The sequence below is a fragment of the Charadrius vociferus genome, unplaced genomic scaffold, assembly GCF_000708025.1.
Source record: "Charadrius vociferus isolate BGI_N301 unplaced genomic scaffold, ASM70802v2 scaffold423, whole genome shotgun sequence".
NCBI classification, from domain to species: Eukaryota; Metazoa; Chordata; class Aves; order Charadriiformes; family Charadriidae; genus Charadrius; species Charadrius vociferus.
The window spans coordinates 1,016,094-1,040,533 of record NW_009648149.1 but is presented as its reverse complement, the minus strand read 5'-3'; the positions used below and the strand labels follow the sequence as shown (position 1 = coordinate 1,040,533).

The 24,440-nt window shown below is 46.5% G+C and overlaps 1 protein-coding gene across 1 annotated transcript in view; it reads right to left on the bottom strand.

Moving 5' to 3' along the window:
- Window positions 1-24,440, bottom strand: part of NEGR1 (neuronal growth regulator 1) — a 171,248-nt gene that overhangs the window by 71,243 nt on the left and 75,565 nt on the right. The window contains exon 6 of the mRNA XM_009883989.1: window positions 21,596-21,727. Within this exon, the coding sequence (XP_009882291.1) occupies window positions 21,596-21,727 (132 nt within the window). The remainder of the gene's footprint in view (window positions 1-21,595; window positions 21,728-24,440) is intronic.

Here is a 24,440-nt window from a genome sequence, read left to right as displayed (position 1 = left end):
CCTTCCAACCTAGACCATTCTATGATTCTCCAGGGTAGGCTAGGCTCCAGCAAGCCTTCCCCCAAACTCCACAGCTTCCACAGCCAAAAGCTTTTCCAGGTTTTCCCCTCCACGCGTTCCGTGGGAAGAGACGCCAGCTGTGTTGGAGAGACACAGACGTGCCTCTGAGCATGTGCGGAGCACTTCGTTATAAATAATTATAAACACACAAGTGAGCAAGGAAACAACAACTTGTCTCAAAGGTATAGAGCATCAGTAGAGAGTGAAACCGTTTACCTGGCAGAGCCTACAGGGGAAGGAAGGAGGTGACAGCCACAGAGCTCCCAAGGGGGAGAACACAATAGAAAAGTTAGTGGTCTGACAGAAGATGCTGCAGTAAAATGTAACAGTGATGTTAACGAGAAAACCTTCTGTAAGACTAATAACTTTAAATGTATTTGCCATTTTTATATTTCCTAAATAATGGTTATATAAAATAACAAAGAAAAAAAATGATATTTTATATATTTGTCAGCAGTGCTGGGCTTTTGTGACTCATATTTGTAGGTTTAGTCTCCCAATGGTGGATCCTTCTTCAATCCTCTCCCACAGTTCATCCCTGCGGAGCAGAGCACTTAAAATAAATGCTTCATTTCTGACTTGAAAATAAATTACTGGAACTTACTTAACATCAGCTTCTCAAATATGTGTAAGTGCTTTGCTGGGAAAGGCTTTTTCCAGCGTGCGCTTAGAGATTCGGCTGAACTGGGGTTTTACTAACGCCCTTTTGTGCTTGTCCCTACGTGAAATGGCACAGGAGGTGAGGTTGTTCTTGACCCAAAATACATATTTATTATACCCCACGGAATGCATATTTATGTATCCCCACCAGAGGGGTTTGACACGGGAAGCGTGTGAGCGGGGCGGACGGGAGCCGACATGAACCGAGAGGCGATGCGAGGTGCCGCCTCCAGTTTCACGGGAGCCAGGCAAGTCTCACCCAGCAAAGCACGACGTGCCCCGGCAGCACCTCACCCCATCACCCGTCCAGGCTACATCACTTATTGCTAATGCACAACGGGAAAAGTGCAGCTCTCCTTCTTATTTAGGAGTAACAGAAGAAAGCACCACGCAGGACCGGAGCACGACATAGCGTCAGCAAGAACACTGATGTGACGGTTGAGTTATTCCTGTCCCACGACCAAAGACGCTGTCAGTCCGTTGGCAATTCGCTCGCTTCAGTGTGTGAGCCTCAGTGGGATGCGTTAGGGGGTTCAGGATAGAGGAGCGCTCCATCAAGTGCGTACGCACACTCCAAAGTGTGCACATCCCCTTTCATTTTAGTGAAACAATTGAAGTTTCAATAAATAGCCCTATTAAAGTCTCATGTGAGGATGCTGAGCCCTCACTGCACTCCATCTCTCTCCCAGCGTGTTAATGAGAAAGACGCGCAAACTATCATCTTCCTCTCCCACTCCTGTGCTCAAAGAGCTCTATAATTATTTTCTGCTCAGTTTCTGCTCATCTGGTATCACCAACACGTTCGCATGAGTCAGGCGTTTGTGCTGGGAAACCAAATCCTGCAACTTATGTTCCATCCAGAAACGATGAGAAGTACTGCTGAATCTGGTTTCCTACCCAAATATTTTCATTTTGCTTTTAAATGTCTAAAGGAGCAGTTAAAACAATGCAGGCAACGCGCTGGCGTTCAGGCAGGCACAGAAAGCGCGCAGAAAACCTCCGGCTAGAACAGGTTTCATCTTTTAACATTTTAATGAGCTTCGGGACTTTTATGCATATTAGTTGTGTTGCCCTAATTACTCATTATAATTCTAATGTGCATTTTATATTTAATTACAATGCTTATAAAGATTTGGTATGGGCAGTAAATTATTATAACTAGCGTGTGCATAATGATTATGAGCTGTATTTATTAACTTTTACACTAGCATTCAGGGCTGGCAACTTCCAATTTCACCTTTGTGATTAACCATATTGTCTGATTAAACTAACATTTTTGTGGCATTAATTGTAAATGTCAAAAAAAGTCTTTTATTTTCCCAGTTTCCATCAGATTTTAATTTGGCATCCTAACATAGTCCTTTTGTTAGTGGAATTGCTCTCCAGTGTGTTAAGATAAAGACTTTCAGGTAAGAGAACAGGTTTTCTGCTTCAGAGAAACACATTTTAGCAATATTCAAATATATTCATTTTTATATATAGATACACACATGGTGTTTTGCCAATAAAGTAACAAGTCTTTACAAGTGAAACAGCATTACTTGTACTTTATATAATTAAGAAGGTCTTCCAATAGCCTAGTTTATTTAGTTTTTCTGACTCATTCACAGTGGCAACCCTACCTATTCCCAGTTAATGGAGTGGTTTAATAAATGCCTCTTCATAGCAGAAACTTCTCCGGCGTGTGGCAACATTTGAGAGATATGCCTTTAACAGTCACTTGCCTAAATGACTAAGCAGCTTATTCCCCTCCCCTCCTCTTCTTGATGACTTACCAAAACCCACTGAATTCAGTGGGATCCTGGTGTGTACATAAACACAGATTTTACGTGCAAACACACAGGGTATCAGTAAGAATTCAGTTCCACTCCTGCATTTCCAGATGGAACCCAATGTCTCTCTTGTGCTTTTCCCTTTCCTATTGAGGATTTACCTTTCTGAACCACTGTACTTTAAGTGCTGATTAATTAAATGATTGTGTAAATGCCTTGCGCTAGCCGTCGGCAAACGGGTGGACTCTCAAGCATCCCCTGGGCGTAATTTGGCACGTGGCAGGGTGCCGCAGGATTTCCCCAACTGCGCATCTCCCTCAGCGACACCTAACGGATCGCATTATTACACAGTTATATCACCGGCTGCTGTGCAATTTCTGGGTTTGAATATCAAACCTCCCGGTGTGGAGAGGAAGGCTTAAAATCCGCAAGTAATTGTTACGTGGGAGAAAAAGAAAGAATTGGCAACACAAAATAATACTTAATAAATAATAGGCCAGCAGACAGGAATTCTTAACAGTGTGTTTTACAAGGATTTGAGTGACAAGAAAGAAGAGGAAGAAACTTAACAAAGCCTCCCCAAACCCGCAAAGCAAACAGAGAGCTCGAGGGAGCCAGAGGAGGGAACGTAAGTTAGTGCGCTTTGTTTTTCTGTCCATCAGATTTTATCTCACTGCTTCATCTGTTTAATCCTTCTATTTTCCGACAAAGCATTTTTCTAATCGGGTTCCCTTTAAGGTAGCTCTACAGATGTATTTCTATCCCCTGATAAAGGCATCTCTCCAGCCCAGGAACACGCGTCCTTTTTGAGGGACATGCACCAGCATCTCCTCCGCGCCCCTGACTTCGGCAACCAGGGTTCCCCACAGTGACTACCCGGACAAATATTCGTGTGTGCGCATTGGCAGGGTCACATCAACCCCCCCTCGGCCGCAGAGCTGGATGGGAACAGCCCCTGTACCGCCAGCGGGGACAACTCTCCATCTTTTTGCAGAGACTCTTTTACGTCCCGTTTGATAGAACGAGTCCCGCCACCGTATAGGAATTCGCAGTATGAACAAAACGCTGAGCTCCGTGCGCTCCCCACAGTCGGGGACCTCATAAAGTACCTCAGAGGAGCCGGGGGGGACTGGGGGGGGACAGCCGGGTCAGGAGCACCACTTAGAATCATGGAATGGTTTTGTTTGGAAGAGACCTTGAAGATCATCTCTTATCTGCATTCGTCCAACAGCTTCACACTCGCCCTTTCCGCAGGCGTAATTGAAACCGTGATGAACAAACATGAAACAAATCCTGCATTTGCATACAAGACTTGTTGGTAATTTAGAAGGAACAGATGCACAAAACATAAATAGGGATATAAATGTTCAGTGTTTGGCGTTGTTTGATACAGCGGAGTTGGTTTTAATCTTTCATTGGCCAGTGCAGCTTGATTCAAATGCAACTGAAGTCAAAGTCTTTATAATGACTTCAGTGGGCTTTGAATGGGGCCCAGAAAGATCTGCAATAAAAGAGAATTTCACAGTTTTCAAAACAAAAAAAAAAAGTAAAAAAAACCCTGCAACTTGAAAGAGCACTAGTATAACAAAGACAGCTCTTGTCATGTAAACCCTCTTTTATACGCTATCGCTCTTACTGCTGTAATTTGAGGGAAAAGTTGTCATCGATACCTTCTCGTCAGCAAAGAATGGCTGTAATTACCGTCAGCATCTGTAATTACTTGAGTCAAAAGAACAAACTTTTGTGTCTTATGGCATAAAATACGGTATCGACAGGACCCAGCAGAACCGCTGATGGTATTTTTTGAAATATACGAAGGGGGATCTTTTAGAAAAGGGTTTAAAACTTTCAGTTGTGGTGTGTAGGGAGATGGAGAGGCACAACTTGAGTCCTGGCGCTGTGCCCGCGGTAGAGAAGGGGAAGGCGCGTTCGCTGGGACGCGGGTGACAGCAGGTCTGTGGCAAGGTGCAGGGCTCCTGCTTGGGGAGAGGTGGCAGAGCCCCAGCAAAGCGCTGCCGAACCTCAGCAGCGTGTAACGGAGCACGAGTGGTGGGAAAGACGAAGATGTTTTGCTCCGTGCAAGCTTGCTGTTAACCACCGCAGTGCTCCACGTACAGGAGCAAACGTACATCTCTGGGTAACGCTGGAGCACCAGTTAGCTCAGGAAAGGGACGTTTCCATAAGGGACAGGAGCACCACCACGGCAGGACAGGGGGGAAGGAGGATGATGTGCCGCTGTGTCTCTTTGTCCAGGGCAGCCAGGCATCCCACCCAAGCTCACCAGCTCCCCGCCGGGCACTGGCATCAGCGAACCTCCCTCAGCTCTTCCTACTGGAAAAGCTTCTGCACAATTAACGTGCCCTCACACTCTGCTGCGGCTCCTTTCTCTCAGCAATTTATTCAAACGTGTGTGGAGGTGAAAGGGGAAAAAGTGAGTATCGGCATCCTGGAGCGGTACTAAGGAACGAGGAGGAGGAAGGGGGATGCTTGCATACATGTGGTGCCCATCCAGAAGGAGGAGCTGGCTGGGAGCCTGGGCGCGAACAAACACCAGCGCTTTTACTGCGCTATTTCTCTCCCTCTAAGGAAGATAAAAGCATTGGATTTCAACAAATTCCAGGAATTACTAAGTAGATCTTTTGGCAGGAAAGCTGAGGAGAAAGTGAATTAAAGCAAGCTGGTAGTTTTCCAAGGAAAGAAGGTTTGGAACAAAACTAAAATATCTCCGAGTAGGTCAGAAAGGCAGCAGGAGACCTGCTTGAGCCCCACGGGAGCGCAGCCAGGACGCCAAAGCACAAAAGCAGATAAGGCAGGCGTGAGACGCCAAGGGCAGTGGCAAACCATGCCATCCGGACATTATCAGGATCAAAGAAAAAAGTTACCCTGCTGCTCAGTACCAGCCCTGCGTGGTGCCCAGACCGTGGAAACACTCGTGGCGGTGCGTTTCTGTACCACCACCCTCGCAGCTTGACCCAACATGATGTAACACGATCACTCATCAAAAACTTCAACACTGGACCCACAATGAACTCTGGGGACCCGCGTCCCTTTAGCCTGGCAAGGAGCCTTTTGATGACAATTTTCTCTGCATCCTCACCACGGACTTTTCTTCTCATCCGTGTTTCCCATGCTTGCACCTGTAAGCACCACATGTCAACAGCTTATGAGTGTCAACACATGACACCATCTGCCTTCCCCGGCAATAAATGGAAATTAATGAGACAACATGATGTGCCGTTGACGAATCCACAGTAGCTGTTACCCATCTCAGGTTATCTCCCAGGTACGAACACATCTTGTTATGGTTCCAGCACGTGTCTGGGGACTGGAGACATGCCAGGTAACTGTCAGTTCCCTCTGAACGACAGGCACCCAAGACCTTGGTCCCCAGGACCTCACCCAGCCTCTCCAAGCTCTCAGAAATAAGTTTCATCATTGTTTGCTTTATGTAGATCTTTGATGAAGGCTATTATCCTCATCTGATGACTTAAGACAACAATTAGCTTATAGAAGACTGTTCCCTACCTACTGTTGGTTAATTTGTCCACTCTTGGTATGCAGACCTGGTGGCCATCAAGTGACCAACCATCCCTTCTTCTGAGATGGTGGAGCAGAAAAGCGGGAGGTGGTGTCTGACTACATGCAGTGCTGGGAAGAAAGGCCAGTCCCTCCCAGAGACGCTCGACAGACGCGTTATCTATGCAAACCACCTGCTCTATGGGGCACCAGCGTGGTCTCAGCTGAAGTACCAAGTTGAGAAAAGCAGAAGGAATTGGGATTAGTGGAGCTGGAAAAGACAATTTCTGAGAGACACATTGCATCACTAAAAGGTGAGATGGAAGAAAAAAGGAATCAGCTCTTCCCTATCTCCTTTACGGGTCAGGCAAGCAATAATCAACCAAAATTGAAGGAAGGGAGATTTAGGTCTGGTAAGCTATTGCTGGATGAGGTTGCTTAAGGAGAGTGACAAGGTGCTCCTTCTCTTCTCTCATTTTAAAAGAAAAGGTTGAAAATTTGACCACCGACATCTGCATGTGGACAGCAGCATCAGCCTGACTCCTCAGTTCCTCCTCTGCATTGAATTTTTGCGGTCTCCGAGATCCTGGGATTATTAAGCATCAGAACAGTTCCCATAACAGCAAATTCCTTTACTCATTTCTGTAGATACTGACGTGCTTAAGGTTATATGCCATTTTTCAACACAATGGGGGGAAAAAGAAATTATACTCTTCGCTTACAATAGTAATGAAATCTCCAGGTTCATGCTCAACTACAAAAATGAGGTAAGTACTGGAACCGGATTTGGAATTCAAAAAAAATAATTTAAAAGACAGAAGTACAACTTTTTTTTGCAGAAAACTTATCTCGTACACCTTGGATCTGATTTGATATATTCTACATACATAACAAAGTAGCTAGGTGTACTCACCAAAATGATATTTCTAAGGACAGAACTCATTACTACTGTATAATAAATGGAAGCATAAGTCAGAGTTAGCACTGAACAGATTGTTTGGGGTTGCAAAGACAGCAGCTGTCACAGCTTGACAGCTTTCTTGTTAGTGAATCAGCTTTACTGACAGTCTTTTTGATTGAAAACCACTGTTCGCTGACAGTGTGTTATAGCTGATATACATATGTATCTCATGGAGAATGAGAAAGAGCCATAAAAGGTCTAGAAGCTATTGCTCTATATTAAAAAGAAGTGAAGTTTACATAAAGGGTTTTTGGTTTCTCCCCCCTCCCCAGTAATGTGCGGCAGATGTGAGCTGATAGAAACAGGACCACCTATACCGAGAAGTGACAAGCGCACACGCACGCGGAGTCAAGTCCAAAGTGGGGTTTTTTTCCTACTGGAAAGCAATAAAGAAATACGCGTTGCTTTCAAACGCGCTCTGCAAAAGTTTCTGTAATTGAAAACAAAGTTTAGAAATAAAATTATAGAAATAAAACTCAGTGCAATTCTGACGGGGCCTTCCCAGACCTCCTGCTAGCCCAAAGGGGCGATCTGCTGGAGGACATCTATTCACGTTAATTCAAACAAGAATCCGTTTGCTTTGAGTCACGTTCTAATCTTCTCTTATACGCTCGATGGCAATGGTTTTGGCTGGCAGCTCCACGGGACAGGGAGCGGTGGCTTTTGCTTTCCACAGCACACTCGAAATACCAGTGCAACGCCACCCCATGGCCAAGCACAGCCCGGGCTTCCTCCGGCACCTCGGCTGAAGAGCAGTGCCCTGGGCTCCTCACCAAAGCGAGGTCAGCTGCATCCTTGTGGCACCCAAAAATTAGTGGGCACCAGTAGAAGAGGTATTGAATTGAAGCAAATCTCAGGGGTCTCTCTCTCTCTTCCCTCCATCTGTATTATGATTGTCCATATAAACTAATTTCTTCCTCCTCAGTTTTGTGGTATTTCAACAGATAAAAGCCAATGAACTGGGTACAATGGATGTCACCTTTTAGTCCGAGATCATTGCTTAAAACAAAGCAGACACGATGCTGTGCTGAGGAAGACCAAAGCCAAAAACTGAGAGCCATTTATGAACAGCAGAAACACTCAGGGCTCTGCAGTTTGTTCCCGATCATCATTTATGATCTTGTTACAACTGCTCATTTCCGAAGAATGCCACACATTTCTCAAGAAGAGACAGTAGATGGCAAGTCAACACTTGGACATAGACCTGACTTTACATAAGAAGTCTGGAATATTGGGATTTCCCCACTTAAACATTTAACTGCATTGAAAGATAATTCCCGATTTGCTCTTTTTCTTGAGATTCTCTTTTGCCATTACTAATACCAGGCAGAGAAGCAGCGAGCACCTGAATCTTGAGACATTTGATATTAAACATAATTTTGTTCAAAATACACCGCAGATAACACAATTTGAAAGGATTTTTTTCTTTTCTCCCCAAATTTGCAAACTGAATTCTTTCAGTCTAGGAACGACTATGGCAATCTTTGTGCACAGTGTACAACAGGTATCAAAGCACCTGAAGCATTTCGGTCCGGAATGTTACTTGTCTTTGGGAAGCGGCACCGGGTGCAGCCGTGCCCACAAGGCATCAGAGCTTTCATCGCAAGAGCTTGTGTTTGCTCTACAACGCTAAGGTCCAAAAAAAGGCCACATCAGCCTCAGAGTAGTTTGTTTTTATTTGAGAACTGGCAGAAAATAAGAAGAGTACCAGCTTTATGAATTATAATGCCTGAAGAATGATGTCGGCAATTTTTCCTTTCTTTTGTGTCAACAGCGCTGCTTCGGTTTAAACTCTAAAAGCAGAAATATTACTTCTCAAAGCTCCCTGAGCTCAGATCTGGTGCCTACACCACACACTTGCTAATATCAACCAAATTGCAGAAGTTATTAAAACCTAATTTAGCAAACTCACCGGGGGACAAACAAACTGTAACAATATCATTACAGCCTTATTGGGGACCGATGTCTCGTTGAAACGCCGAGCGTGGTCAGGGGAGGAGCTGACGGGGACGGTGGCCGTGTGGCACCACGGCCATACCCACACACTCACAAGCTATGCTAAACAGATTTCTCTTGCAGAACCATTTCAAAGCAGCAGTGACTGCTGCTGGAAAATAATAATAATAAAAAAAAAGAATCCAGGAGTTGAGAATTTGGCAAGACTGAGACACTGCTCAGACTTGTCTTTGCATGACCCCAGTTGGTGTCACCACCTGCACTCAAAACCCCTTTAGACTGTCACCTCAAAGGCACAGTGCCTGCAAGGCAGAGGGAAGACTGAGTCTCAGACCAACAAGGAATACCACAATTACTAGACGAAATATTGCTTTACAACATGTTGACTATTATGAGAAATATTTTAAGTAATTGTTTTTGCTGAAGAGCAATCTGGGCAAGCGAACACTCCTGGAAGCTGAAGAGCTCTCCATTAATTTTGGCTCCAGTTTGGAGTCTACCGCAGCCTGCCGTATACTTCAAATTGCTTCTTGAAATGCATAAGCTCTTTAGAGATGAGTCATCTTCTATTAGACTTCAATTTCCCTGAACTGTGTTTGAGCCGGTGTTTAAAGTGGGATCACCTGGAGGCTGGAGAGGCAGCAGTGGTTCAGCGCCAGGAGAAAGCCTTCGCTCCAGGCTGGGCTGACTTCTTGCGGGGGTTTGCCTCAGCCGCCAGAAACACTTCCTCGCTTCCAACCCCCTCAAACCTGACGGGGTGAACATCCCACCTGCAAGATGTGACATTTCAGCACCTCCGAAGATGCCGGGGAGGCAGCCCTGCAGCCTGGGACACAGCCTGGGACGCAGCCCTGGCGAGAGGAGCACGCTGCCGCTCCCGGCGATGCCCGGAGGAAGAGCTGGAGGAGGGGCGGCTTCGCCAGGGGGGGGAATGCGCACAGGTGTCCAGAATCTCACTGTAACCTTAGTTTGACTTTAAAATGCCAGCACAAGTGGAAAAGTACACAAAAGCTGTATTTATTAAAAAAAAAAAAAAAAAAAAAAAAAAGACTTCTTTTGGGGTTTTTGGGTTTTTTTGGCCACCAGTTGATGAGCTGGTCCCCACACCTTCACCAACAGTGGCCTGAAGCCTTTACACTGTACCCTTGCTTCAACCACCAACAATATATCGTTGATAACATTTTTCACTAATATTAGGAGCGCATGTCATGGACACTATTATTTGTTACAGCACAGTCTCAGAGATGCATAAACATAACAAAGGGCGTTTACTGGTGTACCATAATTATACAGTATGTGGACCTGTAACTACTGGCAGAGTGTAAATCTGTGCAAGTTAGTGGTTATTTTTATTTCAAGGGCTTGTTTTCCCGGGGACAAGAAACAGATTACTTTCAAATGGGTAATCATGGCAGTCCTCTGAATTAGCCCCTGCAGAAGTGACAAATAATCAGCACCCATAGGCTTCCGACACAATAAAAGCCCAATTTGAATAACAAAAAAAATAAATATATATCTTCTAATAGCTAGGTCAGACACTGCTTCCCAAGAAAACAGTGCTTCAAAAAGGATTTGCTTGCACATCCTTTAATAGCTCTTCAACTTCTCAGTGTGGTTCACAGATCGGTGCTGCAGACCGCCTTTGTATAACGCAGGGAGAACCTGAGGGGATTTTTGGTGTCACAATCTCTTAACGTGCCTTTGCAGCCAAGAGCAGGGCCATCGCAGCGGCAATGCTGGTGTGATGCTGGAGCATCCTCTCCTCTGCCACTGAAGGGGCCGAGCTGCATCCTTGTCCTGCAGCCTCACGTCCCACCGGTCAACCCAAGAGCGTTTTGGGAGAGAAGCGGCAGCTGATGTGACAAGCTGCTGTCCTGGCACATCAGCATCGCACCACTGCCACATACAGGGTGCAGTCCCCACTCCCCCCAAAATAGACAAAAAAAGAAATTAAAAAAAAAATTAAAAATGACTTGGCAGGGTTAAGCAGAGGTTTTCTTTAAGAAGATGAAAAAAGTACTCCTCGTCTGTTGGAGGGATATCTTGAGTACTAATACTCCAACTTCTTCAAATACAAGACCTCATTTCATGTTGCCAAAGCCCCTGATTATGTGCGGTGGCAGCAGAATGCCATCTACATGAAGGAACATTACAATCAATTTTGTCACGCTTCAATATGAGCAACGTTTTTCAGAAGTGTGCAGTAACTGCACAGGGGTTTGCAGAACTTAATAGTAAACTATTACACCGCAGAAAGAAATCAATGTTAATTTAGGAGCCAAATTGCACTTGAGTCAGAAGCTTGAACTATATTGTTTTAATCTGACTTCTGAAATGTTAATAAAAATACCTTAAGGACATAAAATGACAAACATTACTTTCATCAGAGGCTTCTTTCCCCACCAGCGAGGGGAAAGAGATTTTCTTCAAATCAACGACATTCTTTCCCTGCCCCACTATTTGAGGTGGTTTTAAGTATGTGACCAGTTTTTATTGAATCGGAATAAGTTGTTTTTCATTAAGTGCTACTATGGAACAGGGCATCACGTAACTCATGCAGGCGATCTCAGCAATGAGAACAACTTGCAAATTAAGTAAGAATTTAGTCCTGATGTTGGCCAAAAAGAACAAAAAAAAAAAACCCAACAAAGAAAGAAACCCCAAACTCTGATTACATTGTACATGATTAAAAGCTCCATTTTACATGATAGTAGAAAATTGTTTGAAGATCTTTACCTTATGCAAAACCCCCTCATTTTCTTATTGGCGCTAGTTTCACCTGAAATATTCTGCTAGCAGCTCCTCACCTGGAGGGCTGGACCCCAAGACAAGCTGTGATCTAATTGACTTAACCATGACCAAAGTTTTCATCTCAGCTGTGCAACCACCTCACCTCATTTAGCTACAGTGGGTGGCTTTGGATTCTCATATACTTGACCCACCAGTACAGAAAGTAATTACACTGTTGTTTCTCTGCTCTCAGCTGCGTGTTATGTGCTGCACGAAAGATGTCCTCTCCGCTGCTCCTCTGAAGGCCTTCCTACGCCTTTTTAATTGAAATGGAAGCTCAGATGTAAGAGTTATTACTACTGAATTAGAACACCCATACAACACAGAGAATCTAATTTTTAGAAGTAGGTTAATATAGTGTTTAAGAATAAGAGGAAAAACAAGTCCCCCATACAACACAGAGAATCTAATTTTTTAGAAGTAGGTTAATATAGCGTTTAAGAGGAAAAACAAGTCAAGAGATGGTCTTGATGGACTAACACACGAACCTGCACACCCACGTCACCCCTGGCCTGCTGGCATTACAGACTGCCAACGTGTCCTTCCACAACCAGTCCTCCGTCCCCCACAGCCCATCGCGGGGCAGCACTGCTCTCACCATTCAAAGTGTTCGCACAACTCTCACTTTGACCTTTTGCAACAGATGAAAGCGGTGAAGGGAGGACACCATCCACCCCCCAGGTCTGCGCAGGCAGGACAACACAAAAGGGGACCAATCCTTGCAGCCTTCTTCCCAAAGAAAACAGTAGATTTGTGGAAAATGGGGCAGCCTGAAGTCACGCTTTGGACACAGCTCTCGCCTGGCCAGGGTCATCTCTTGCACTTGCGGACTCTGACCCACCACGCGAGTCCACGGTGCGCACCAGTGTTACCTTCACCCACGTGTCCGAGAGCGAGAAGGCTTGGAGAGAGCAGAGTCACATTCTGGAAAGCCCCTGCTGCAATAAGCCCCACTCATCCATTAACAGAATCAAACATGAACCAGCAGTCGGATTTCCAGGAGTCCCCAGTGTGACTTAGACGCCAAAAATCCCATTTTTGAACAGTAACCTGAGAATTTAGGAAAACCTGTTTCAAAGAAGGCAGTAAAACCACACTCCGGAGTGCTTTTAGCTTTTCAGAGTGCAATTTTGATCCTTCAGAAGGGTATTGCAAAGGTCGGTCTTCCAAGGCTCTGTGCACCACGTACCTCGACATGGTCGGTGGGAATTGTGGCCACTCAGTACCTGCAAATTGCTCTCCATTGCTACAACATCGGGAAATAGTTTGTGATTAAAGAGAGACTGACCTACATGATGCAGTTTTAAATGTGTGATATTATCCATCTGGCTGAAATTCAACCACTGCAACACCAAGATAAGGTCTTTCTGTTCCACGGTCAAATATGAACATATGACTTCATCTCATGTGGGTGCAGTTCTGTTTGAAGAGTTGACACGACCGAATTTACTTGATATAAATGACACTGTAAAGAACAGCAGTAACTTCTCCTCCACAGTTTTGTTCTTTCAGAGAACTGGGTTTTGCTGGTTTGAAAGAAAAAAAAACTTTGTAATTGGGTGGAAGTGTCCTCACCAAGGAGAAACATGTGTGACTGTTTCAGCTCTAAGGCTGTGAGAAGCAGCACCCTTGACTGAACGCTCTCGTAAACTCCTGGTACGACAGGCAAGAAGGCTGGTCCTTCTCAGGCTGGCTAACAAACAAACAGTATGGCAAAAACGAAGACTCACACAAACGTACAACTGTTCCATACATTGTCTGTGTTGTTTTAAGAAAAAAAAATATTTGCATGTATTGATCGAGATACATTTATGTAGACTCACTGGTTTCTCCAACAAAGTGACTCCGGGTCTCCTAAAGGCAACGCTGACAACAACCCCCAAGTCCTAAATTTAGTCAGGGATATAAATATGAAGCTGCACATCTATAGCCAGGAAAAACTCAAAGAACCAAAGTTACTTATTGGTACTTAAACAGAAGCCGCCCTCCTCCCCTATCTTATAGCAAAGTGGAAATTAAAACTGCAGATTGCTCAAGTCATTTTATACTTGGTACCAAAGCAGAGGGGGACTGAGACCTTTCGAAAATATTTGCACCTTGCCTCTTCATTTAATAATGCATTCACCTTGACCGAGGGAAATTTTCTTTGTTGAACCCAAAATAAAAAGCTTTGCCAAGGAAGTGTTCTTCGTAGGTCATCACCAGTTCACAGAAGACACTTTCTGGGAGAACAGAGTCACAGCAGCGTGGCCAGGTTTTAGGAGCCCCACCAAACACTGAAGTCCTATAATGTTTTTCCCTGGTAGGTTTAAGGTTACAGGTATAATTAGGTTAGAGTGGCTTGTACAGTATGTCTGATTTCAAAGTAAAATCGGAGTATTATGCATAACATTATGCAAAGCACCATAGCAACAGTAAGGCAGACTTCTAAGAAATGCTAATGAGATAAGCTGTTCTGCAAAAACCCTAACCTGTCCAAGCGAAAAAACAAACACATTACTTAAAATTCATACAAGAAACTCACACATTCCTTCTATAAAAAAAAAAAAACAACGAAAAACAAACCCAACAAAAAACAAAAAACAAAACAAAACCACAGCATAAAATATCTTATCAAACCATCCCGGCAGGAAGGGGGCACGAGGTGTGCACAGCAGACACCTTTCGTAACCGGCTCGCTGCTCCCCGAGATCCCGATCCCGCAGGACCAGCACCGCTCCGGCTGAAAACCAGCAGCAGAACGCGGATGGGGGAGGGGGGCAGCAGCCCAGGGGCCCTCTGCCCTGGACCACCCCCACCCGGGCGACACAGAGCCTGCGCCGGCACGCACCCCCGGTGTCCCAAGGCAGGGAAAATTGGCTGAAAGGAAGAAAAAAAAAACCCAAACCAAACAAAACCTTACCTGACTTACTGACGAATGTGAAATACATGCAGAGAAAGGTCAGGGTAAAGGAGGCAGAATCATCCCAAACACAGAACTTGACCAATTCAATGACCGTAATTAATTGTTTTACATTACAGGTTAAGACAGGGAAAGAATAAGGCAGCAAGTACTTGAATAAACCCAACTGATACAAACCCAATTGGCCTAATAAACTTCAAAAATATATTCGAGAGCTGCATTAAGCAAATGCAGATCTACAATGTCATTTCTGAGGTGTGGGGCAAGCGCCTAACACGGCCTTCAAGAACGTGTTTCGGAGAGGAGAGCGCAACAGGAGCCAGGGAATTACCAGCCAGTCCATTTATCTCCAATGCCAGTAAAAATGCTATTCAAGCAATCAAAGATGTGAAAGCACCTGGCAGATAACAAGAGGAGCAATCGCCAACAGGTCTCTTAAGAATGGATGGTGCCAGGTCAGTGGTTCCTGCCGGGACAGGTAGTGGGTGCTGCAGCTCCACCACAGCAAGCGTCCGACCACGTCCCCCCGGCACAAACACGCTGGGCTTGGCTAAGAGCTCTCTTGATGTGAGCACACCTCATCTGGAAGGCCGTGCTCCTGGGGCTGCTGTCCCATCTGCTCAGCTGGACACCAGCCCTGGGCCTCCCACCCGGGGGGGGGGTCATCAACACCATTATTGAAGACGAGAACCCCGAAACAACCCTGGTAAGTTGAACGAGCGGCCTGGGAACTGGGTGAAACTAAACAGGAACGAGTTCAACACTTTGGGTTCATCAGCTGGATGAATATGGTGAGGAGGCGAGACAGCCGTTCCGCAGTGACCAGGGCTGCTGGGGGAACCCCCTCCCCCCCAAAGTCTCCGGCTGTCAAGGGAAGGCAAGCACCCTCACCAAAGATAGGAACAGCCAGCAAAACCAACCCTTCCACCCCCTTGGCAATCCAGCACCTCACCTAGCGCGGGAGCTCAAGTTTTAGAAACCTCATTTGAGAAAGCCCTTCCCCAGCACCAACCGATCTACAGCAAAGAAACTTTTAGTCAATCCTTTAGCAAGCACGACCCAAGAACAGAGATGAGACAAATCAGGGCTGGTGAACATAGGGAGATAAACATGAGGAGCACAAGTCCACTGTCTCCAAAGAGACCGACAGGCGAGACTGATCTGTTCTCCGTTCCTCAGAGGACAGGTGAGGAATGGGGCTGTAATTCTGCAAGGAAGGCTCACATTAGACCCTGCGAAAAATGTTCAGTTAAGGACTGTGATTGAGTAGAGCGTGTTGCCCATGGAGCTGCCATCACTGGAGACACCTTACAGAGGGACTGGCCAAACGTCCATTGGCAACACTGATTTAGGGGCACAACTTACCAGCTTAACACAGATTTCATAGGTCATCTATTTATTCACTTCCATTTTCCTTTTTCAATATTTTCAAGATCTAATGGAAAATATCCGTACAAAGAGATGCTGTTCCAAGTAGAAGTGGCTTGGTATCTAGAATATTTTGAGTTGTCTTTATATTTTTGTGCTTACTGTCTACAAAATTTGGCAGATGATCTTTCTCTTCTGGAGACCGCAGCACACGGGAGGCAGGAGAACTGCTGAGGTTGAGCCCAGGCTGCACTCTGCATCGTCTCCTTCGAAGCACCTTGTGCCAGAAAAACTGTTTGGGAGCCCTGGCTCCGAAACGAAGACCTGTCCTCCCTCCGGTGCTGCCAGGAAGACCCCAAGATGGCCAAACCAACAGACTCGGCAGGACCAGACCACACCACTGCTTCCCAGTGCCAGCTGGGCTTCCTCAGCACAGGAACTGTAATTTTCACCTCCCCAGTAAGCACCGGCTAATTCGGCCTTCAATTTGCAGCATGATGGGGTTCACAAAGGCTGAAATTAAATCATTGGCTTTTAATTTCAACTGAATGGCTTTTTGTCTCTCCAAAGCCACCAGATCTTAATTCAGTAAAGTTCACAAGATCCAGCCTTAACAGAACTGCTCAAGATAGAGTTACAGAAAACCAGACCCTTAGTGTATATTTTCTGGGGGGAAAAAAAAAAAAAACACCACACAAAAAGAAATACTGCAATACAGCTCCACTTTAAGACTCTACATTTTCCATTTATTTAGATAGCTGAAAATTTTAGATAAAATAAATGCCAGTTTCGTCACGCACACATCCCATTCTTCAGCATCTCAGCGTGGCCTCAACACTTCTGGACATTCTTGCATTTAAAAAATATTAAAGGCAGTTGCTAAGTATGACAGTAATAAACCAGAGGAGAGTCGGCGAAGCTGCAGCACCACATGCACAGTCTCAGCCCAACGTTCAGATGACACATTAAAGTCTTGCTAATCCAGACACCGCTTCCTTCAAAGTGGGGTTCAATATTATCATGTACAAATCAGCATTTGCTTTATAAAATGTAATGGAAAATGCTAATAAGATTTACTTGTGAAATGAAATTGGATTATGTCTTATCTATTTTAACTTGATTTGGTACAGTATTCCTTCTTCATAAACCAGCAGCTTCAATTTCTTTTTCCCCGTCCCCCCCTCCCTCCTCTCTCAGAATTCAGGCAGACAAATGCACCATGGATTCTCAGGCCACCATTTTTATAAGGGAAATTATGGGGGACAGACATAAATTAAGTACAAATTGTAGATTATGCAATACGAAGCAGTATAAAGAAAAACCTCATAGAGTCATTAGCGTTATAATTTATGTGCTGTAAGGCAGATAGCAAGCTGGTTGTTTATGTACGGCTGGAAGTTGCCCAGCCAAGAAACTTGAAATTCAGAAAGTAATTTAAACCTGGTAATTTTCTTGTACATGCTTGGATGACTGAACAACCGCTATATGCGATGAATATCCATATTCAAAATTATGCTTATATCCACCGTAACCGCTCAGGGCTCATTGATACGTTCTATTAACTGGGCACAATAAAACCTTGATTTATTCTACAGTTATCAGGTCTGCAGTAAAGAACGTTCCTTTTAATAACAGGGAAACAATATTAAAAATTGTCAGAAGCAGTGGTTAAGCCATCGTATTCATGCAAACGCAGTGCTGTACCGTCACCGTTCCGGGCACTGCAGATGGTATGTCAGGACGTCGCTGTACAAGACGCGGTGGAGGGAGACAGGGATGGCACAGGGATTATTCGGAGTCTGAGATGAAGCGATGCTCCTACAGCACGCGGCCACCCGTACCCCATCCCATCCCGAGGGCGCAAGAGCAGGGGGCGAAGCCGAAGCCACACACGTGACTTCTGAGAGCGTTTTCTACCATAAGCACTACAGGTGGGAAAGGCGATGGGAATTTTGTGACACTACAGGATGGCTGTAAGAGGAGAGGAGAGGAGTTCAGTGTGACATTCACAGCTTCAGTGCCACTTGCACCGAACCGTCTCACGCAAGTGGAGTTGGAGATGCGGTGGATGCGCCTGGCAGGTGGGCACAGCATCCCTGTGCCAGACCTACAGCTGCCCAGTAACACCAGTGTGGGCGAGGAGCCGCAGAGCCGGTGCCAAGCCCATGTGGCAGGGCATTAGCAGGAGAGTTTAACAAGTTTGCAAAACCAGAGAAAATAAAGGGATGGGATTTTTTTTTTTGGGGGGGGTGGAGGCAGAAAGCCTTGCTTGCTCTTCATTAGTTTGCTAGACAAATGAACAGATGTTCTCTTAAAAGAAACGGGACTGAAGAACATTCGACTAAGGACATCTGCCCAACCCAGGGCAACAAAAAGACCTGAAGGCTTCCTCTCTTCTATTTCTCCTGTTAAGATCTTTCCAGATTTAAAACTTTAAACTAAATTTGATAGACGTTTCCTGTCAATAGCGACTAGCAGACAAACCACAGCTCTCTTAAATGAAGGATTTAGCGTTTCCTGGCGGAAAGCTGTCCTGCCAGGCCAGCACAACAGGCAGAATTCCGCCAGTTTGTTTGATTGTGCGCGCAACACCCCTTTTTGAACTGGTCCGCCCGCACCGAGGGGCCGGGAAGTGAAGCCCACCCCAGCACATCCCACCCACCGCAACCCCCGCACCCTCGGGGCGAGCTCTCCCAGCATCGCCCACCTCCGTCCTGACCCTCTCCTGAACGCAACGAGCTGTTTTTCTGCCTGGTCAGAAACAGATGAGCATCATCAGCAGGGAGCAGATGTTGCCGGCGCTTTTGCATTGCGCTTAAACAGCCAGGGGACAGCGTACACGGCCAAACAGAAGCGCGTTAGCGATTAGCTGACTGCGACAAATCAGTCACTTATACAAAATATTTCCGCTGGAGCCAGATCCTAGTTTTACATCACTTCAATTTTATTTCTCTCTCCCGTTTTCTTCTTTAGTTGTAAGAAATATTAAAAAAAAACCCCAAACCCCGAACTCTACATGTCCCCAGTGCAGATTTACAAGTTTGCCTGAATGTGGCATAATGCCATGTCCACACTACAGCCAAGGACTCTTCCAGCTTAGCCCGGGTCATCTAACCAGGACAAAGATCAGCTCGGACACTTTACTCAAGGACTTCCCAAGTTTGTTGGTTGATGTAGCAGTCTGTCACATGTTTCTCACCGCAGACAGAGGTCCCCTTATGCCGCGGGCACACCTGAGCGCCCCTCATTTGTGCTACGTGCCAAGGAGGAGTATGATGTCCTGAGCCTGCACATCCTTCGGCACAGCCGCGTTGTTTCTCCCATTACCCCCTTGGCTCGGTGTTCAGGGAGAGCAAACCCCATCCCACCTGCATCCCCCCCTCCTCTGCCAGCCGCACCGGCATCCCCAGTCCCACGGCGAGCCCTGCGCTCAGCCTGCGCACCCGCAGCGGCGGTGCAGGAACAGCCCACCACTGCTCAGCTCTACTTCCCAACGCCGTCAGAGCTCGTCTTTCCCGCTCAAAGACGCCTGACAGACTCGAAACTCGCATTGAGAGAACGGTGAACTGAGGTCAGGAATAGCTCCAGCTTCGACACGGCTTGGGGTGCAGGGCACGCGCCGACGAGTGCATCAGCTGCACATGGCGCTTGAGCTTGAGCTCTGGCTTTGGCCAGCTAAGTTGATGCTTTTAATGGAACTAGGATTCACAAAAGTCTAGACCCTGGCTCAGAAGGCAAGAGAGATTCTGTGGGTTTACCACCTGCTCTGTGCTCTTTTTTTTTAAAGCAAAAACACAAACCCAAACACCAAAACAACCACTAAGCAGACTTACCAGTTCTTCCCTTGCTGTGAACACTCCCAAGGCATCCGACACAGCTGGTTTCACCCTTATTTTGTAATACCCTTGTATTTTAATAACACAGATGCGATATTTGTTTTGCTAAAACTAGACTGAGCTCACCATTCCTTCTGGTCCCTACTGCAAGTTATTTGTCTGACAACACGAAGCGTTTGAGTGCAACCTGTGTGAAAGGTGTCACACCAAAACACCCAGGACACACCTACACAAGTATCTGCACAACTTCTCTCCTTGGCAACATACTGCGCAATAAGTAATGGTCGCTTGTTCCATAGGACATCATCCGCTGTGGTTTGTCCTCCCACATAGCCCCTAGTTTTTAGGGAATTCCTGCTTTCGGGAGTTCAGCACAGCTGATGTAGGTGGAAACACATCAACGAGGGCAAAGCAGCAGTGATGGGCTCTGCATGAGCCTCCTCGAGCTGCTCTGGAGCTGAAGTCTGTCCTCGTGACTCGTAGGGCAAGGACTGATGCTCACGGCTCGTTACACCAGAGCCTCGGAGCAGAGGGACAGCAGGATCTGCGCCCAACATCTCCGGCCTACGTGACCAAGCAGTGCAGAAAGCCGTCTGCGGGACCCAGCGCATGACCGAGCTATTCTATAGCCATCAGTGCATTGATCCACCACGTCCCAGGATATCACGAACTCCAAGCACCCTGATGTCATGTAAACGAGGGGAGTGAGTCAGCTCTTGGATGTGGGAACATCCCATAAACACCTGGTAGGACAGCTACTGCCACCAGCGACCCCCCTGCACCAGCCCACCCCCCGCTCCCACCGCCACCTCCGCAGCAGCCGACGGGCTTTGCTGCCTGCAGCACATCTGCAGGGACAAGGTCTGCGGAGGGAGACACAAAGCTGAGGTCTCAAAAAATTACGGTCAATAAAGATGCCACAGCAGTTTTCAAACCAGAATCTGTTCCAGATTACCAGCCGGGTAGTTGTACGTAACCTAACAAAGTTAATTAGAATGAATGAAAGCAATTTTTCCCATTTTCTTTCCTATTTTTCCTTCCCCCCACCATGTTGGAGGGAAGAAGAACACTGTTCTGAATGATTCATGCCATACCAAGTGCTAAACCAAATTCAGTCCCAAGGCAGAAGCACCTCCTCAGTGTGACAGTCCGAGGGTCAGACCTGAGAGGCTGCGGGGACAGGTCATGGGCTGCTGTGGCAGTTCCTGGCGTTACCATCGGGACCACTACGGCAGAACTGCACACCAGCAAAGCCCTCCTCACCTTCCCACCCGGGCACCCGCACCAGCAGCTTGCTGCCTATACTGCGAGCACTTCACATTTCCACCGAGATGGATCACCCAAATTGCCCAAACAGAATCTCAAAGTTTCTCATCTCCTTATATTATTGCACAACTGCAGCAAATCAAATCGGAAACACTTCAGCCCAACAACCACAGCGGTCCTCAGAAGTGACTCGGATAATTACTCAAAAAATTACTCTAAAACCCGAGCGTCAGCACCACAGCCCAGCGGGAGCACTGGCTACAAAGCCCACGCCGGCACCACCATCCTCTAGCAGAAAAAGGGAGGATTTGAACCTTAATCTCATTTTCCCTTCCTTTGGTGAGACTACCACGTACATCAAATAGCGCAGATCATTTCGCTACTGCAATGCAAAACCCAAACACGCTCCAATTTCACCACGAGCAGCAGTTCTCTGCATTAGACTTTTCTTCTCAGCCACGTCCCGCTTCTCCATTGGATTTAGTGATTAAAAAACAACATGACTTACAGTTTACTGTGACTTTTACTTTTTTCACATCTGGGACTGAGACATCATTTTCCGCACTGCATTCATATTCCCCAGCCTGGTCTCTTGTAATTCCATAGATGTCCAGGTACTGCCCGCTCTCAAATGGTTTTGCTGAAATGAAATAATTGGAGAAAGAAATTACTGGAAGCTGAGCACAGAACACCCAAAGCTCCACCAACATCTCCACAGCAGCTAGAGGGCTTTTTCTGGGTGCTGCAGGTAACACATGTCCAAGGGGAGCTGGGCCACCACGGCAGCTTCTGTTCAGAAATCCCCTGAGCTCCTGGGCTTGGCCAAGGGTTAGGTCGGGTCCTCTCCTGCCCCTGCCCCTGCCCCTGCCCCACAGCCAAGCTCAGCAGCCTCCAGAGCCACAAGAGCAACTTGCTAAGGCAGCTCTGTACCTGGTGGGCTTCACGGAACACAAGGCACAGTCCTCCTTCAGAACCTTGCCTTAAGAGTTTCAGCAGCTGTTAGGGCTTACGATTTGCACCTGGGTGGACATCTGCCCCCCAGCAGCCAGCAGAAGCAAAGCCAGTGATCAGGGCAAGCCGCAGGGACAACGAGCCCAGCCCTGGAGCAGCTGGTCCACCCCTGCTGCCAGTGGCCCCAGCACCAGCTTCCCATCACAGGTGCCCTCACTTCCCAAGGACCACATGACCTTGTCGCTATTCACTAACCAGCCCCACACGAAGGGTGGTAGACCTCACCAGCTGGGGGCTGCCTGCACCCCGAGGGCTGCCAAAGGCAGGCAGGGAACCTGCTGGGGGGGACCGGCAGCCGGTCATCTCGAAGGGGTGGCCGTGGGTGCACATGGGGGGGTCATCCCATGTCCTACCGCCAGGCAAAGAGCCCTTTCAGGCTTGCTCACCACACCACCCAGTCCTTACGTGTGTGCTCTAACGAGCGTTTCATCTTCTCAATTAAAAATTAAATAACAGCTCTCCTCTCCCGGAGGACCCACCCCCAATGAGTAAGATTCCCGGCGTTCGCCTTGCTACGCGGAACCACGGACGGTCAGCGGGAGCGCTGCTGAAACCAGGGAGAGGTTTGTCTGATGTAAACCAACGTGAAATATGTGACTCTTTGGTATGTTGTATCTGAAACTATTAACTATTTTAGAGAGCAAGAACAGTGATACGACTCAAGAGCTCATTTATCTCCACTTGAGGTGGATGCGTAGCACACACGGACGTCCGTGTAGCTTGCTTACTCCCAGCATCTCCCAGCTTTTCCCTGCTGTGGTTCCCGCCTCGCAGCGAGCACTTTTGATATCCGTCAGAGGCAAACTGCCACCTGGTTCAACGTTCATCTTTCTGCATCCGTTGAGCAGTGCGCTCCAGGTGGGGAGCAAATGAATTGTTTCACATTCCTCATAAGGCGTTCGCCACATAATAAACCAAAACCTGTTAAATATAATTTTTATCTTCAAACAATGCATCACGGCAGTCATGCCTACACAGGGTGGAAATTGCAGGCCTGAAGGTTAAAAAGACTTGCTGAAAAAGTTTTCCCACACAGACAAGCTTTTAATTGACTGTTAATAACTGTGCAACTTACGGAGCAATGACAAAAATCTGAACTGGGTAGTGAGAACTCAGTAGCAGTATTATGGCCACGTCCATCACGGCAGTGAATTTCATTTGCTTATCTCTTCACAGATTAATGTTTTAAAGTGCGCAAAGTTCAAAACATCAATTATAAGAGTGCATCGCTTAGCAAGATAGCGCTCATTAATAAGCACAATATGCCACGCCCGTCACGGGAAAGAGCCCCAGTAAGCACTGGTTATGTAAAGTAGAAAGATAAGACTGAAATTGGAAAATTATTGTGAATTGAAGTGAACATTCATAAAATGCAATGAAATAATTTGCGGGATATGAGACATTGCATGAGGAATTAATTTCTTTCTCTTCCGTGTTGTTCGTAGGAATAAATTACAAAAAACCCCCTTCTACAACCGAAGCCGCTGTTACTGTTCACATCATGGCCCTCATCCTGCTCCACTTTGGCCAGGTTGAATCATTTTCTAGGAAAACTTTATTTACTGTTGCTTTGAGGAGCAGTGAAGGATGCAAAGCCCCTGCCTGCACTGGGGCACCTGCCCGGGCAGAGGAGAGACCTTCCAACGAGACCTCTTCTTTGTTTCTAATACCAAGAAAATGATATAAAATGCAAAATTCTGTGTGTCAGGTTAAAAATGACTATTAAATTACGAGATTGTAATGCTCTCCAACGTCAGTACTTCCCCGCATATATGGTGTGCACCAAAATATCGTGGAGTGGATTCTGGGAGTATTTGATGTATCCTATCCTGATCAACAACCATTTGGAAAAAAGAAAAAAATTAAATGTCAAAAAAATTAAATGGGGCCAACACAGCCCCACTCCGCAGCGACGACGGAGGGACGCATTTATGCGTTTGGCACAATTCTGCTATGGCACGAGCAACGTCAGCCCTCAGGGCGGGCAAGAAGTCATCTGGCCAGCTGGAGAACATGGATGGGAACCGTATCGGCAGGGAAAGCCAAGGGGGGTCCCGTGTCGGCGCGCCTCGGGGTGCCGCTGCGGGCGGAGAGGGCGGCACAGCAAACGGCCACAGCTGAGTGGAAACTCGGTGGGACTTCCCACAATAATTCCCGGAAGAATGATTTGCAACAAAATGCCCGTCAGCGCCCTTCATAACCCTTCGGATTCAGAGGGATCGTACGCTGAGCTATTAACCTAATTTATGCTGCGAACTATGCACACACTTTTACAGGGCTGTAAACCCCACCTGTTTTATGCAACTCACATACGCATCTGAAAATATGAAAATTAAGTCATT